We start from the raw sequence: 17,697 nt of genomic DNA on the forward strand, positions 1-17,697 counted from the left end.
GGCATTTCAGGGAAAAAAAAGAAACAACTGTGAAATAGAGATATAGAAAAAAGGCGGGCGCGGGGGTGCGGACATATTTAATTTCATATCAAAGAAAACATTTATAACCTCACATGAATGTCGAACAACTAGATGCTGATACTTTGTAGATTGTAACAGTAACATAAAAGCATTTCTTTTAACCATGTGCCCCCAAGTCATAGAATCACTGCCAGAAAATTACTTGGGTACCAACCAACAGGAAAACATCTGCTTTTTCAAGACCAGCAATGGTACTATTCATTATATATCCTGATCGCAGATCAGCATCGGGGTTCATGCCATTTCCTTCACACCATATATTGTTTGAGCCCAATCTATTTAAGAAATCTTTTAGTGCCATCATGGATTCAGCATCAGACAGCTTGCCAGCAATCCCAACAATTTCCTCCCCCTTAGCTTGATGCAATACCTCAGCAACCACAGCAAGAGCATCACGCTAGCTAAAACGCCCATCAGCACCACGAATCATAGGATCATTTAGCCTTTGCCTCTTCAAACCATCATAAAAAAAAGAGTCTTATCTGATATCCACTCTTCATTAATGTCCGGCAACAAGTAAGAGTAGATGGCTCAATAGGTAAACTAATACATAGAAGATAGTTAAGTAACATTCCTTTTTTGCTGACCAGAAGTTCCAAAAGTTTATACTTGTATACCTATAAGTCTAAGATTGTCCTACAAAGGAAAGCAAAACAACATCTATGTTTGGATTTTTTGAGATCCTATAAAAGTGAATCCCCGCCAATCTTCAATGTCTATATGTAATTAGCATTCTGCACATGAGCGTGAAGCTGCATGCGTACGAACCTTTCCTTATACGATAACATCCAAGCATATACAAGTTAATTCTTTAAGTATATAAAAACAAAACGATTACCTTGAAGTCAGTTAAATCTGGGACTATATAATTTGGCAGCTTAACATATCCGATACCTCAACCAATACTCAAAATGCATTAAAAAGATGCAAATGAAGTACTTTACATACCTCATATGCTATAGTTTATGCAGTTCATTCAGATGTTGCAGTTTAAAATGTTGGACTTAACCAGAAATAACATGTGGGGAGTAATAGTAATATAGCCTCCACCATACAACCTTGAGGAAAAGAAAAAAAAAAACCCTCTTCAAAGGATAATGTTTCTACCAGTTAAATAATTATATAGCACATTTCAGCCCTATAAGCCTTCTTGCTACTTGCAGTATCTCAGTATCCATATGATATCAATTAGATAAGAGATGTTCAAAATAGACCCAGAAGCAAAGCAAAATGTTTTTTTTTTTTTTTTAATAAATAAGTTAGAAGACTGTTAGCTATCATACTATCTATTGAAAAGGGAAAAAAAACATTAGGAAGAAAGGCAGGAGGAGAAACAGCAATGGCAGTAGCAACCATGATGAATTTCTATGGCCCAATGGAATCAATCAATGTTTGTCGCCAATCAGAGCACTTTTTTCAGAGAAGCTTTGTGTTTGTCATGTAAAGGAAATTACAACCAATGGCGATAATATTTAGAAACACGAACCAGACACTAACATGCAGCGAAAAAGCTTGATTAAGCATCGTGAAAACCCATACAACTAAAGCAAAGCAATTGCCTCGACAAATTACAGTACAAACAGAATGCCGTTGGTCTCTATGGTTCAGATGAAGAATAAATAAAAATAAAAGCAAAAACTACTCAAATAGACAAAAAAATAGCTAAGAATGATTCTCTTAGAAAAAGATACTAATTAGAAAAAGTAAAAAAATAGAGATCTAGGATGCCTATGCTTGGTTTTGTATGTAGAATATCTTAATTCCCATGTGATTTTCATATTTTTTTGTCATATGTTCAGAGGTACAACCATCTTTGCACAAAATGAAGTAGAAAAAGGAAAAATAGGAAATGTCACAATTTAGCATAAGATATTCACGTGACAAAACCCATAGAAATTAAACGCAAAAACCCAAAATGTAAAACTATTTACACATACCCAAATGCACGAAACAGAGGTCCAAAAAATCCGCAAAAATCTGCAAAAATCCAAATTCGAAGTACGAGATGCCAAAACCATTAACACAAAATCCGGCTAGCAAATTTCCATCGAGCAGGCTTCTGTTGATTGCAATTTCCGTCAAGCCCTAGGAATCCATTTAAAAACCTCATAAAAAAAAATCGTAATATAAGAAACTATAACTATGAAACCACAAAAAACCTAAAAAAATTAAAAACAATGAGAAATACTGGGCAGATTAACCTTTTAGAAGCAATCTTTTGGAAAAAAATGTCACCGACCACCTGCTTCCCATGTCGAGAAAGAAATAGTCAACCCAACCATCGCGATTTTCTCATCCATTCTCCACAATTCATTTTCTCCCCTAACTCGGTGCTGAAGTCTGCCACTGGCGCCCTCTGTTGGTGAAGAATAGCCCATTAATATCGTCGTTTTCCCTTGGGGAGATATCAGGGGCTTGCCTTGACGACATTTCCAGATCGCCTTTTGCTCGAGAGGTTTTTAGAAATGAGAGAAATTGATAGAGAGCGATGAATACGAAGAGCTTGGTGCTGGAAGCGTTACTTTCTATTCTCATAAATATTCTTTTACAGCAACTAATGAAATAAGTGAAGTTAGACGACTAGACGGATTTAAAGGAAAGTTAACAAAAAATTACTTCTCTCCGTTAAAACAAGAAATTTCCGTTTGATATGCTCTTTATATATATAGATAGATATAGTCCATCAAAATAAAGTGAATAATTCCTTAGTTATTTAATTAGCACAAGAATAAAATTATCATGAGATTAAATGATGGACCAAAAAATAGTTTATGAGATTAGGAATTAGCACTTGTGACGGATTATTTGCGAGATCCAACTATATGTGGCGAAAATAGACTATTTTAGTAGGAAATAGTTATTTTCGCAGGAAATAGCTGGCTACATGAAATAAACAGTTTTCTTGCAGTGACATCAAATTAAAAAAAAAAAAAATTTGATGTCTAGACATTAGATTTCTGTTCTTATTTTTTTCACAGAAATTAAATAGAATCTCCCTAGAATCTAACAGAGATAACAAAAGGATAAAAATTTTTGAGCCTTGATCGAACATGGTGGGCTATTAATTTAATGAGCAATGCTAGGTACAGTCCCCAAATGGGGACTGCAATGCAAGCCTAGGCAATTTTAGTTTTAAAATTTTTTAAAAATATAAAATTATCCCTCTTAAAATGATGTTTTTTCTCATTTAATAAAAGGCTTGCACATGTAGTCCCCAAGTGTAGACTGCAAATAGAATTTCTCTAATTTTTAATTAGCTTTAAAAAAGAAAAAAAAATTATTGTTGTATCAAGCTGTTTATTGTGTAAACATAACGGGCCTATAGATTACAAGAACCTTTGCAATTATTAGCGATTGACCAGGAATTAAACCAATCTCTGATCAATAACAAACTTTTATAAACTCAAAAACATCTCGTGCGTTACCAAGGATTATTAACTTTTGATCATTAAATCGCTCTTAATTATGGAGTTCTAGACCCAGTTAGCAATCTTTTTATAACTTTAACCCTTCGATCGTGGTTATTAACCAAATGAAAAAAAAATCACAGTCCTAGCTAGTTAGATCTCGGTCTTTCTCAAGTATTTTTTATCAACTATATGAGTAGCATTATTTGAAGGCCTTTGTACTACACACCATCCACATGACATAAAGGCCTTCTTATAAATCAAATTATGCCACATAGATTGATGTGTAATGTAAAAGTTTTCAAATAGAAGTATTTAAACTGTATATATGTCCTTCGGGAAGTAACCAATAAACCCGAAGGAATTAGTTAAGCATATATGCTTAGCATAAGAAAAAAATCGCCTCAAGTTGTTGTCTAGATTTGAGTGTTTCAAGTGAAAGAGAGACAACTAGACACATAAAGTGCATCATACAACTAAATTCTTCTAAATGTCTATTTGGGATAGCATTAAGTGAAAAATAAATAGTACTACTGTAGGTCTTAATTTATCATTATGCATCTATATCTCCCACTTGAGGTCAAGTTCGAACAAGAATTTGAAGAAGACTCGGCAAGAAAAAAGAGATCTAGATGTTGGAAAAGATAAAGAGAAGATACTAGGCATTGACGATGTAAGACAAATACTGCTAGATGCTTCTTCCATGTGTTGCAACTTTATTTAGTTCTAATTCCTTCAAGTTGGAGATGCTTGCAGCTTTAAGACAGAAGTTGCAACCTTAAGTACCGTTCTGAGTTTTATTCTTTGAGCTGGTTATATGCATGCACATGCCAACTTTGCCTTTCCTTTTTTCAACAGATCAGGTATAAAACTCAAGCTTGAACCTGATCAGGTAGCCTAGCCTATGATCTCCTTAATATCTTTGTTGCATTCCTCCCAGCCGTTATATCGATTCAATTCTTCTGCATATTATATGATGTACGAGTACGACGAGCTCATATCATCATGACTAGGGCTATATACGTATACATATACATACATACATACGTATATATATAATATATATGAACACTAGCTCAGAGAAAGACCTTGTACTATTATTATTACTATTATAATCAAAGCTGGGAAAGGAGGTGTAGGAATCCCTGCATCATGATTCCACAAAACTCTGCATGAATAAAACAACACACGTATGCTTTTACGTGAGGTTGTGTCGTTTTCAATCTTCTTGCTGCAACAATATTCCTTTTTCATGTTTGCTGAGGAACTTTCTCTGAGAACTCATTATAGCGGTAGTACTCCTTGTTTTTTCCTCGGCCAGTTTTTCTTACTGGAAAAGTCGGATAATATTGAAGCATGCATTATAGCTAGAGACTGATTGCCAGACAACTTATTATGCTGCATGCATGAGGGGGTGGGGGGTAATTGGTTGATGACCCGAATGTGCATGCTTATCTGGACCCCATTGTCCGGGCCTTTACGGAACCACTTCTGTGTAGACTGCACTCGAGAGTATATATATGTGGCCCGCGCGCGCGCCATCATACGCTCCTCGATTCGGCCGGTGGCACCATCGTAAGCCTGACGTTATATATAGCATCAGAATCCTAGCTATATTGTTTTTTCAAAATGGTTTTCTTTAAAAAAAATTATTCGAAATTTTTACTCGAATTTTAGGATAGTGCCAAGAGAGATAGAGTACATATAAAATCAGGCAATAACTTAAAAGTGCGAAGAGACCTTGAGGCTTGATTTGATTTTACAGAGTTTTTTTATTATTTTATTTAAAGGAGCACGAAATAACTACGAATAGAAATAAGTCATTAGGTGCGCAAGCGGATTCTTTTTAAAAAAATAATAAAAATGGGACGTAGTTACATAAAAAAAATTAATTTTTTAATAGTAAATTCTATTTTTTTTTAAAATGAATGCGTTTCGATACTTGCACAATATATGACTGTATATAACATTACTTAACTGTAAAAGGGAAAGCTCAGAGCAACTTCTTAGAGGGTTGTAGACCTTGAAAAGCACTAGTATTAAACTAATGCGTAATTATATCTACAAAATACATTTCATAACATATGTTTTAAAATAATGATATTTTTATAAAGTGATGTTACTTTTATAATATATTTTACAAAAATAATCTTCATTTTAAAACATAATTGTGTATTGAGTTGTGAAAAGTGATGTGTATTTATCATTGTTCTTCTAAAAAAATAAGAGTACTCGGGGCATGGGTGCATGTACCGTCATACATGCACCCAATGTTTTCCAAAAAATAATTGGAACTCATACATGAGGAAAGTGATGTCATGGCGATAAACATTATTCTTGCTGTTAATTTTGTTAACTTGAATAACTCTTAGAAGTTGACTCAAGTGATAAAAGTCTTAAGCTTGGGAGAATGCTTCCCTCCGGTCTAATTTTTCAAGAGTATTAAATATGGTAAGATTTATTTTACGCGCCTATCTCATTATCCCTAAAAATTATAACAACAAAAACATTAAAAAATACACTTACATTGCCATAATTTTTATCAATTAGATTGAGAAATCTATGAGATCCATGGGATCTTAAATGGGTGCTGCTACAGCTACCACTGTATCTTCCCGTTTTTTGTCCCTCTTGACGTGGAATACGTTGCTTTTTTTTTTTTTTATGCCTCATTTACTTCTTCCCGCCTGGATGAAAAAATATTCCCCAAACCCGTCCCCGACAGACCTCGCCGGCACAAGAGACCCATTTCCAGCTTTCTTTGTTGCAGCACTCCTCTGTCCGACCTTAGATTTCTTTCCTTCTCTCCTCCGTTATTTTTGGATTTTGCATGGTCTATTTTGATGTGTAGAAAGTGGAGAAAAAAACTTTGAACCGAAGCAGTCATGAATAGATCCAAGAGAGTGCATTCCTTTCTCATTATTTGCAACACTTCAGACTTCGCCTATAGTAGCAAACAAGGCTGGCTCCATTCCACCCAACAGAAAAAGATCAAAAAAAGCAGAGAAAAAAGCAGGGAAGTGGTGGGTCTGACTCCATTATACCTCTGTTCTTTGTCTTCACTCGATCGTGTTTGTCTATTGAGTTTTTCATACTTTGTTGATGATCAGCTTTGTTCTATGGGATTGGAGAATATTTATATTATCCTATAATTAGAATCAGACAGTACTTAGTCATGTAAAACCGAAGGATTTCAAAGAGAATTATAAAGAAGATTGACGGCATCGAACCACTTTGTTGATGATACTTTCTCATGAACTTGTTGGTGGAAACTGTGTTTTTGAGATGTAGGGAGAGGGGAGGGAGAAGAAGGCAGCGTGAAAGTGGATTTTATGAACTGTGTTTTCGAGATACAGAGAGAAGGGAGGGAGAAGAAGGTAGAGATCAGTTTTTGGGAAAAAGAGAGATGAAGTCGTGACATTTTTTATTCTATTAAGTCAGCCACCTGATGCCACATCAAACTGGAAGTGCAAGCGGGAAGCCCAAGCGGTGGGACTAGCACTTTCCATCTTAAATTTAGCAAGCCGCTGGCCCTTGACCCAAGCTGACCAGAGTCGGATCACTGCTTAGAATTTGTGTCCTTGAGAGTGCGCCCAGCAATCCTATGAAAATAAAGCTGGGTACAAGCTCACAAGGGGGGGAGCTGGACTAAGCATCCGCTACTGGACAAGGCCCGTGTAGAGTCAGCCTTGTAGCTAACGGGCCTCCTTTTGATCGATATTTCCTGTAAATCCACATTATGTATCATGTATGCATGGCATTGCCATCTTCCGTAGTATAAACGGTTAGGTTTCTTAACTTCTTTTAAAATCTAATAATATTTTTAAATTTCTTGGGTACAAAACTAAAGAATGTATAAGTTGAGAAAACAGAAAATATTATTAGACTTAAATAAAGTTTCATATATTATATATCATCTAAAAGTTATAATTTAATGGTAATTAAATTACATATATCATTTTTCATTCAATGAGTTTAGCTTAAGGACAAAATCTATTTAATTTTTATTTAATAATAACACAAATAGGGAGTGAATAATGTGATTTTATAAGACTAACTTTCATTTAATAAAAATACGTGCGACGCCATAGGACTTAGGAGTGAAGCTCTATACTTTTGCAGAGACTCAGGTGTTCAACATCTTCTTGCAGTAAGCCGTGGAATTGCATGAAATGAGAGCGAAGAACCACATGATGATGGAATGCATACATGCGTGGAAACATAACCTCTGAATGGTATTTATCCATGCCTTTGGGATGCAGCAATCGCCTATACTATAATTCTGGCACCAACTATTCACAAGTCCAAAAAGTGCAATTTCATCGTGCTGATTAGAAGAACCAAAAAGAGTTGTGGGTGAAGCTAGGTCATTATGGAAGACATAACATTAAAGCTGAGCAAAAAGTTTAAAGAAAACCTACGCTGGAATCAAATATTATTATGATCCCGAGGGTTAAAAGTTTAATCAAATTAGTATCCACCAGTTCTAAGGCTTTTGGATCAATGGTTGGATCTTTAACAAATATATGATATAAAAAGCATATATTTCTTTTTTCTCTGTATCTTCAATGAAGTTTCTTATCTGTTCAAGATTATTCTTATAATTAATTGGGATCACCTTCTTGTAAAAATTCGAATACTAAAAATGAATGTAATATGCATCATTTGTGATCTCCAGTCTATATTCGTTTACTGCTCAGCCGCCAGCAGTTTCTTCAACTCTTTTTTATTCACCTGGAATCAAACATTAAGGGAAGAAGTCTTAACAATATAATTCTTACAAACCCTTTTCATGGAAAGATATGGAAATGAGACTATTTTCTTTTATTGCAAAACAACAATGTGAAAGCAATTTACCTTTCCCATAGCATTACGAGGCAGCGAGTCCCATAGGAACAACCGGGTTGGTAGCTGGAGAGAGTTTAAAGAATCAGTTAACAGGAACGTATGTCATTTAAATCCAGTAAATGTATTTGAATAATACATAGGACATATTTATGCATCAAAATCCAAATCAAGCTGTCTCTACTTATGAAGAGGCACAATATGATGGCATACCACCTGGCATTAAGGACATGGTTGCCAATCAAATCAAATTGAGTAATGCTATTAACTACACCAGTATCTCACTTTCATCCTACTTTGTAAATGTGGCATTTTCCATCACCCTTGAATCGTCACTTATTTTTTTTAAAAAAGGAATTCAAAGTTTGATGGGCACTACCACCCCATCATAGTGGGATAAGAATGGGATGATAATGTGGTATGTAGGATTTTCCTTGCTTGATATATCCATATGAAGGAGGGGAGTAGTGAAAGATGGTTAGGCATGCCATGATACCTTGTATGGTGCAAGTTTTTCTTTAGCCCAAGAGCAGAGTTCCTCCAAGGTTATGGCAGGTTTCAAATTTTCCTCCTGTATTTTCTTTGTGTTTGCATCAGGCACAATAATTGCACAGACAGCTTCTCCGTAATCTTTGTCTGGTAAGCCCAACACACAACATTCTGTGACATCTGGATGCTGCACAAGAGTTTGTCATCGTGATTGTCACTTGATTTATTCAAACAATTTTCATTTTTCTTCCGCTTTTGTATGTTTTGATCAAGAGTTAAGAACTCCAGACAAACAAATAGTAATATGTGATGATGAAAGAAAATGGACATTCAGGACTACAGTATAAGACCAAAGAGGATGAGAACTACGTGCCTCCAAAATAACTGATTCAATTTCTAGAGCAGATAATTTGTATCCACCAACCTTCATAATATCGGCACTTGTACCTGATATTCACACACAAGAAATATTGCAGCTCATACACTAATCTCTGGTTTATGGAATTAATATACAAAACTGCAAGTGGATCCCATAACATATAAAAAATAATAGGTATTTCAACTGCAATTCACATGAAAGTCATATTCAATGTAGGATGGGAACGGGAAGTGGCTATGCACATATTTTATGCTGGGCTAAAAGAGGCGACATCTGTGTTCATTTTTCATCAGTACCAGGTCTATGAATATACTACACACAGCACACTGCATTGGACAAAAAAAAAAGTACCAAGCATCTCTTGGGTCTCATCAACTCCTTCCTTCCTCTAATTACTAAGAAAAAGAGGACCCATGTGTGCTGATGGCTATCTTGGAAATTAAAGTACTCCTTTTACTTACCAAAACAATAAAAAAATCATTAGATCTCAACTAGACAGCCTGTCCCATGCATAATCTGTGAGATGAAAATTGAAAAGAAAATAATATTTTCTTACGCCCCAAAATGACGTAGTATCCATCTTCATCCACTTTACCAGCATCTCCAGTCCTAAAGAAGCCACCGTCAATAAATGATTCCTTAGTTACCTATACAGCACCAAAGAGAACTTGCATGAGGCACAACTCATATTTCGTTGTTGTTAAAACTCCTGGGGTGCTAAACCATAGTTTATCCTCTAATCCATTCAAATGATCTCATAGACATGTGTAGTATAAAACGCTGAGGTGGCATGACATCTAGGCTATAGGTTATGTAGTCAGTAAAACTTCTACAATAGCATCAAAAACTACTTATAATATGATCGTATACCCAACTCTAAAGCATTTATCAGACTTATGAGCACTGTATCACATAGGGCATATGACATCACACCGATCAGATTTAGACTTCCACAGGGAAAAAAATCAACCAAAAAAAAAAAGCAGCATACAAATTTATAAAGGTCAAAGAACATGTACTTCTCTGTTTAAGTAGTAAGAATGAATCTGAAAAAAAAAAAAAAAAACAACACTTTAGGTAAGTAATTGAATGTCCAAATATAGTGTATACTGTGTATTATTGTAAAGACAGAATAGACATGGGCAAGAAGCTGTGTGAATGAGCTCCAACTTAAACGATACCTTCTCCTCCCATAGCCTATACGAGTAGGGTGGAGGGTGAGGTCACAGGGTGGATCCATTGGGTGTGTAACATCCCACTCAATTGAAAAAAATGAAACGATACCCATTATCCTAAATGGACTTTTGAATAAATCGTCATGATCTACTAAACAATTAGGAATGAATTAGGGCAGAAAATATTAAAAAACGTCAGATAAATACCTCAGGAAGTTTCCAATATCCCTTGAACAATGAAGGGCTTTTAACGCAAAGCTCACCCACCCCATCTATATCATCTCCATTCTTATCCTCCGGTAGAATCTTGACCTATCACAAATGCAAAAAAGTTGCTCATGAAAGAGTCAAAAGAGAAAAAAAAAAAAAAAAAAAAAAATCAACAGACATCAATATATTTCATGTTGACTTGTATTCTTGTAAGAAATACACTTCATTTTAAAATACATAAATCTGAGATATAGAAAAAATGAACACCAGGATGTTTATCTTATTCATAAATGTGTAAATTTGAAAATCTTAAAATGATTGTTTCTGTTCATTGGTTATAATATTATATTATCCACTCAGCAATTACCATAAACTAACATGCTCCAGCTCCCCCCCCCACCAAAAAAAAAAAAAAAACAGGTTCACAAACCTGCACACCAGGAAGTGGTTTCCCAACCGTGCCAGCCTTCCGCATACCTCTTAAAGGATTTGATATTGCCATGACAAACTAAGAACATCAAGCAATCAATAATAAGGAGCATAATTTATGATTAAGCACAGCATATATGCTTCTTCATAAAGTTAATGGATATACTGGAAGAAGAAAAAAAGGGGACTAAACTAGATTACTTACTTCAGTCATGCCATATCGTTCCAACAGGCAATGTCCAGTGATTGTTTCCCATTGTTGCATGACAGGTTGAGGAAGTGCCGAGGAGCCACACATCTGGGAAAGAAAAACAGAGAGAGAGTTAGAGAGAGAGAGTTCATCAGTTGCCTTTGAAAATGGGAACAACTGAAAGAACATATCGAGGACAATCCTCAATATAAGAAGCTGAAAAATCTAAAAGCATGTTTGGATATAACAAATTTTGGGAATTCTGAGAAAAAATTTCTGAGGTGTGTTTTTGTTCGTGAGAGTGGTGAGTCCATTGAAAAGATTTGGAAAGAAAAATTATTGAGATGCGTGTTTGAAAGTCGTGGGATCCAATTAAAGTATAAACGTTTTGTAAGAGTTTATATGGGGGTTTTGTAAAACCGGTTTTTATTTTTTTGGGTCTTTGTGAAAGCGTAGGGAGCCACTGATGAATTAGGTGAAAATTTTTTGACAAGTGATTAGGTGAAAATTCTTTTGGGAAGAAGAAACTTGAAAGAGTATTTTGGGGTTAAAACATGTTTTGTGTGTTGAAGAAGAAACTTCATTTTCTGATTGGCACAGTCTAAATTTTAAGTGTAGGAAGTCAATCATGAAACAAAATATTCATGGTTACAATTTGAATTGATTCTTTAAGTTGCACCCCATAAAGCATCCTTTCTACCTACCATAAGCCGCAACTGCCTTGCTGCAGAGGCGGAAGCAGCTTGTACCTCTGGATCCATTGCTTCATAACCTTGTATCAATCGAGTGTACATAGTTGGAACCTACACATTATAAAATCATTTTTACTATATCAACTCTCAACTGTGACAATATCATTAACATGACACTTCAGAAGGTATTATGATTATGCTTTCTCTCCCCATCGTATGTTTATCTTATAATGCCCAATGAATTCTACATAATCCCAGGCATTACATCACAGCTAATTTGCAGCGAAATCATAAATTTGCAACTTCAAAAGGTACATAAAATGGTCCAACCAAGTAAATATTAGGTGATTGAAGGATGCAAACAAAATAACTATCAAGCAGTAGGCAACTAATAAAATGCACTGCATCCAGGAAAGGTACACAGGGATAGTAACGGTACTGTAAAAAGTGACCATTATTTACATATGCATGCTTAAGATCAAGACCAGACTTACTCCTGTAAATACAGTTATGGCATCATCGGCCCTAGTCCCCTTGATTGGATATGACTCACACCATCTCTGCCAAATTCCCCTTACACTAAATTTTGGCATGAACTCAACCTTCAATAACACAGCCAGATATATTACAACTCAAAGTAGTGCAAAAGTGAACTTTAATCATTAACGTGGAAGAAAACAGCAGTTCAAAGCGAAGGAAAAAGGGGCAAGGAAAAGGTATTAATCATGGATATGACAGAAACCTAATGTAGGATAGATTACCGTTGAACCTGCATAGAGAGGGGCTAGTAAAGCATTAAAAAGCCCATGAACATGTATATAATAAGTTAAGGATCACTGCAACACTGAAGAATTCCCAAAATCATGTTTCATACAGCAGCATCACAGAAGCCATCAAAGTCATATGCACAAGCTGCAATGACATGAAAAACTAACACGGTTTTGTAATCTGAATTATATAAATATGAGGGATATGATGTAGCGGTAGGCAATGCAAAAACCGGTCAGCTGATGTATACCCCCAAGCTTCTTTCAATGTTTGTACCTGAAACTCAACATCGCAACAAACATCAATGCAAAATTAAAAATAAAATACCACAGGTAACAAAAAAAAGGAATTATTGCATATTTATGTAACAGCTTTGTTAAGGCAGTTTTGCATTAATTCTTAAGTTAGTCAATAGTAGGTAGAAGTTAATAGATACCATTCATCATCCTGATGTAAAACATTCAGATTAAACACTCGGAAGAACAGTTAACAACAACAAAAGGCTTCAACTTGAACAGCCATCTAAAACTAAATTTTTTTATTCGACATTAACTTAGAAATACATATAGATGCCATAAAGCAATAAAGCAATATAGACAAGCATGGTCAGATATATGTCACCTGAAAACCATGAGTTTTTTCACACAAAGCATAGTAGTTTATTACAGACTGAAGGGTTTTAAAACGCATTAAAACTTAAGCGCTACATGGTGTGCATACCTGTGCAGTGATGCCTCTGTGCGTGTGAACAACTCCTTTGGGTTTACCTGTTGTACCACTTGTGTATACAATCAGAGCCGGATCCTCACCTGCACCATTGGAAGTGACAACATAGTAGATAAGATTTTGAAAGAAAATATCATCCTCAATCATGCATGGATATTACTAGGATCTATAACTGCTCAAAAGGTGCATCACCATCTTACTTGAGCTCTTAATATTCCCCTGAAAAATCCCATGTTCATCTATTTCTCCAGGTTGTGGATGATCAGATGCATTTTTCTGTGAAGAAACACTCAGAACGGGTGGAATTAGAGAAAATCTAGCAGCACATTTTGAGGCAACTTCTTGCAGAAACTCATGATGATCGTCAGTACTTAGTACCATGGAGACATCCTGTCAAAAACATGCATAAGAGTTCAACAAAAGCAAGTCTGCAATAAATCCAACAAGAAACAAACCAGAAAAATTACAAATGAAAGATGGAGGCTGGCAGGAATTAAAACTTCTTCCTGCATTTTATTAATCTGAACCATAAATGATGTTGGTCATCTTTGGCACGATCATTTACAAATTTTTTTTAAAACATTCTAGGACACACCGAATCATTCATCACATGTAGCAGCTCAGCCTCAGGGTAGGAGAGTGCAAGCGGAACTGCAACACCTCCACTCAACCAGATCCCTAGCATTCCAGCAACAAACTCAGCTGAAGGTTTGGCCACAATTCCTATTCGAGCTCCACAAAGACGTCCAAGTTCTCCCACACCATCAACAGAGAGAGAAGACTCTTCATATTTGCTTTCTTTGTAGGCCTGATAACCAATGAATAATAATAGATGAGTATGACAGACAATTTAATATTAATCTCTTTATGGGTAATTAAAAAGAATATTGCTAAAATCCAGTGAGCCAAACTTGAGGAATTCTTTTACTTCAATTACTAATATGGGATCAGTATAATAGAATAGTTGCATTCCTATAGAACTTCCATAGTGCTTCCAATTCACAATAAACGTCACATACCCAAGGATGAGGTATATACAAGCGTACTTGAACTTCTTACTCACAGTTTTTAAGTCATTACTGCTTAAAATATTAGATATCTTCAATGCCGAGGAAATGAGTTGTACGTAGCTGTAACTTTGCTTATCAGCTCTAATAGCTACACCATCACCAGCCGCAGAACCTTGCTTGACAACTTCTTTGACTACCTCCATAAATGTACCAGAACTTGATGCTGTGGAATAGAACAAAGAGCATATTGTTAATATCTTTTTTAATATCTTAATGTTTCTCCAAACCCATTAGCCCTCGCAACCAAAAACCCAAAACAAAACAGGGACTTGAGTTTCTTAAAGAGAACCATGGGCACATAGTTTCCAACATAATACCCCATTTCAATTTCATGGCATTCGTATAAAAATCAAATTTAGACATATATTAATATGATCTTAATTTCACTACATCATGCGAAATAGAAGCCATAGAAAACTTTTGGACCCAAAAAAATAGAATGGCCCCATTGTTTATGATAGAATGATGAATCAATAAAAATTTTATTCATCATCCCCATGCACCACACACCATACTTTTTTTTTTTTTTCTCTTACCAAATGTATGGTATATAGATGATGAGTAGAAGAATTCAATAAGTTTGAGAATAATAAAAAAAAATTAAAAAAAAAAAAAAAGTGGTGTGTAGTATGTGAGGATGATAAGTAGCAAAGCTTGTGAATTGAGTTCCAGAGTAGGACAACTTTAAATTCTTAATCATCATCATAATTTGATGGTATGGTAATTTCGAATTGACACATTTGATTGAAGACAGTTGGTTCGTGCTTTTAAATGATATTTAAAACACAGTGGAGCCCTTCAATAATAATCGCAAAAATAAGGGAAAGGAATTCATCTGCATCAAGGATTCAACGAAATTAAAAGGAATAATGGTAGCATTTTAAAGAAGAGAGACTTATTGATCGCATGGAGCATGGTTGAATTTAAAAAAGAAAAGCACAAAAAACTGAAAACGACAGAAATTTGGTTACATGCAAGAACATCTAAATAACAAGACCAATATCAATCAAGTCTAATAGCTACCATCGCATTCCAAAATCACTTTCATTGAACAACATCACACATGAGTCACCTACATATGCATACATGCATGCGTGCATGCAAACATTTCATATGCTCTGTTTGGTTTCCGATGAACGCATTACAAAAATGAGAAGAGAACACAGCTTCAACAATCGAACCAGCCAAAAAAAAAAAAAAAACCCTCCAAAAAGTCCAGGCCAATTAGTCAGTCATTTCATCGAGCACAAAGCGTAATACCCAAGACAGACTCTTTATATACTTCATCTCCGCATTTTTATTCTCAGCAACCAAACACGAGATTCCCAAACAATCAATCAATAAAAAAAAAAAAAAAAAAAAAAACTGGGAGAGAGCAACATCGACACTCACACGAATACAGCCGGGATGGATAGACACGAGCAAGAGGTGTCGTCAGCCTCCTCAGCAAAGAACCGAAAGACAGAGTAAAAGGAGGCCTAAACAAGTGGTAGTTAAAGGACTTAAATGAGGATGGACTCATTGGGATTGAAGTAGGTGTGGAATGGGCAGTGGATGAGAATAATAATTGTGGCGCCACAAAATCTAGGTGTGCCTGATTTTATGTTCTGGTTGCGGTGCGGGTCAGTGCATGTGATCCTTTGTTTTTCATGCAATTCAACCACCTGCAGTGCACTGCAACAGTTGGGTTTGCCTTTCAGAGTTTTCTTTTCGGAAGCTTGATAGGTTTTATATATGCAATCCTTTAATGGCTGTAAATGCAAAATGGCAATGGCCGATTCAGAAAAGAAAACAGCACTGATCAGTGCTTTAATAATTAATTTAATGTGTAAGAAGTTGAGTATGTTAAGACAAAACAGTGTATTTAATTAATTTGTTCTTGGAATCTTTTATGACTCCTCGGCGTTACAAACGGACTAATGTTTTTCTTTTTTGTAAGTTTGTATTCGATGTGAATGTCTTATTGACATAAATTGGACTCATTACATCTTTTTATTTTGTAAGTGCTTTGAAATGTGATTGGACTAAAGAAATTTTTTTTATATACAAATGGCGTGTTTTGATTGGTGCATTTGACAATCTTGTTGTGTCAGTTGCTTTTTGGGAGTTTCCGAGAAATTTCTCCACGTGGGCTGCTATACAAAAACCACTGCGTTACGAAAATGTCCTTTTTTGGATCATGGTATTTTCGTTTTGTTAATATATTAATTAGTATAATAGTATCTTGCTCATTTACAACAAAATAGAGAGAGAAAATGTCGCCAAGAAGAACTCTTGCAAAATAAAGAGAAATTTCTTGGAAAACAAAAAACGCAAGTACCACGTATTAGAAGTATTTTTCCTTCTGTTTAGTTAGTTTAGTTATGAACCCAGTTATATTAGTTTATTTAGTTAGCTTAGTTTTAAACTTATTTTTCCTACCTCTTTTTTGGCTTGTATAAAAGAGCACATATGTACTCTGATTTGTTTAATGCAATATTGATAGAACTTGCAAACTCTTTAGTTCAAAACTTATCATGGTATCAGATATAGGTTTGGTAGAGGAGGAAAAGGCAGCAGAAGGTATACTTGGAACCAAAACAGATCTAATGTCACACTGTCGTTCTTCTTGAAGGACCATAGAAAAAACTTTGTTGATTGGAGACAGAGGATCAATGAGAAGGATTGGATGTAAAGTTTGCAACATGATTAGCAGAATGGACAAGAGGTAGAAAATTAGATGTAGAATTGGAGGATTTGCCTTTCGATCGATATCCATGCAACTTAAAACATTTCTCCAAAGTGTGCCTTGGAATGTAACAATGAGAGCAAATAGGTTTGCAAGAGGAAGGTTTGGCCATATGAACATATCCAACATGTGTAACCGGCACATAAATACCATTTGGCAATTTAACAAATGAGTCATGTACAAGTTGAAAGGATTTGAAGAGAGAAATAGAATGAACCATGTGGTCCATGACACTAGTATCAATGATCCATTCATCATAAGGTAGGTAAGGAAGATGTGCTGTGTTGAGAGAAAAAACAGATTGTGGAGGAGAGAAGGAACACTTACCAGAAAGTTGATCAAGTGGAGATGTTACCAGATTTGCTATTTCTGATGAAGGAGCTGAGGATTTAGAATGGAGGAGTGCCAGAGTTGTTGACATTGCTCTTGAGTAAGAGGCATCGAAGGAGCAAGGAATACATCTGGAATTTCTTTGTCCCAGAGAAAATATGCTTTAGACATATTATTA

At 35.4% G+C, this 17,697-nt stretch overlaps 1 protein-coding gene across 3 annotated transcripts; it reads right to left on the reverse strand.

Moving 5' to 3' along the window:
• Positions 1–7,033: 7,033 nt before the first annotated feature.
• Positions 7,034–16,275, reverse strand: LOC121247736 (malonate--CoA ligase-like). 3 transcript variants are annotated; one of them, XR_005937276.1, is made up of 18 exons: positions 15,854–16,275; positions 14,455–14,624; positions 13,987–14,199; positions 13,592–13,781; positions 13,386–13,474; positions 12,872–12,941; positions 12,659–12,711; positions 12,392–12,499; positions 11,910–12,008; positions 11,221–11,313; positions 11,017–11,094; positions 10,584–10,688; positions 9,758–9,848; positions 9,196–9,269; positions 8,830–9,009; positions 8,346–8,399; positions 8,107–8,222; positions 7,034–7,212 (listed from the first exon to the last, which is right to left on the reverse strand). XR_005937276.1 is itself a non-coding variant. In XM_041146157.1 (17 exons), the coding sequence occupies exons 1-17, from the start codon at positions 15,981–15,983 to the stop codon at positions 8,178–8,180; spliced, it is 1,842 nt and encodes a 613-aa protein (XP_041002091.1). In that variant the 5' UTR covers positions 15,984–16,274; the 3' UTR covers positions 7,852–8,177. The 3 variants fall into 3 exon arrangements, 2 of the variants coding, with proteins under 2 accessions (XP_041002091.1, XP_041002092.1); XM_041146157.1 differs by lacking the exon at positions 7,034–7,212 and having other exon boundaries at positions 7,852–8,222; positions 15,854–16,274; XM_041146158.1 differs by lacking the exons at positions 7,034–7,212; positions 15,854–16,275 and adding an exon at positions 15,538–15,709 and having other exon boundaries at positions 7,852–8,222.
• Positions 16,276–17,697: the final 1,422 nt, after the last annotated feature.

The sequence above is a fragment of the Juglans microcarpa x Juglans regia genome, chromosome 1S, assembly GCF_004785595.1.
Source record: "Juglans microcarpa x Juglans regia isolate MS1-56 chromosome 1S, Jm3101_v1.0, whole genome shotgun sequence".
NCBI lineage: Eukaryota > Viridiplantae > Streptophyta > Magnoliopsida > Fagales > Juglandaceae > Juglans > Juglans microcarpa x Juglans regia.

What these genes read in the sequence shown, in the direction of transcription:
- LOC121247736 (XM_041146157.1), bottom strand. Translation starts at nt 15,983, where the DNA reads ATGAGTCCATCCTCATTTAAGTCCTTTAACTACCACTTGTTTAGGCCT. An exon ending in AACGATATGGCATGACTGAA is followed by an intron (nt 11,095 to 11,220) that starts GTAAGTAATCTA and finishes TGATGTTCTTAG; the next exon opens with TTTGTCATGGCAATATCAAA. An exon ending in TTGAATCAGTTATTTTGGAG is followed by an intron (nt 9,010 to 9,195) that starts GCACGTAGTTCT and finishes ACTCTTGTGCAG; the next exon opens with CATCCAGATGTCACAGAATG.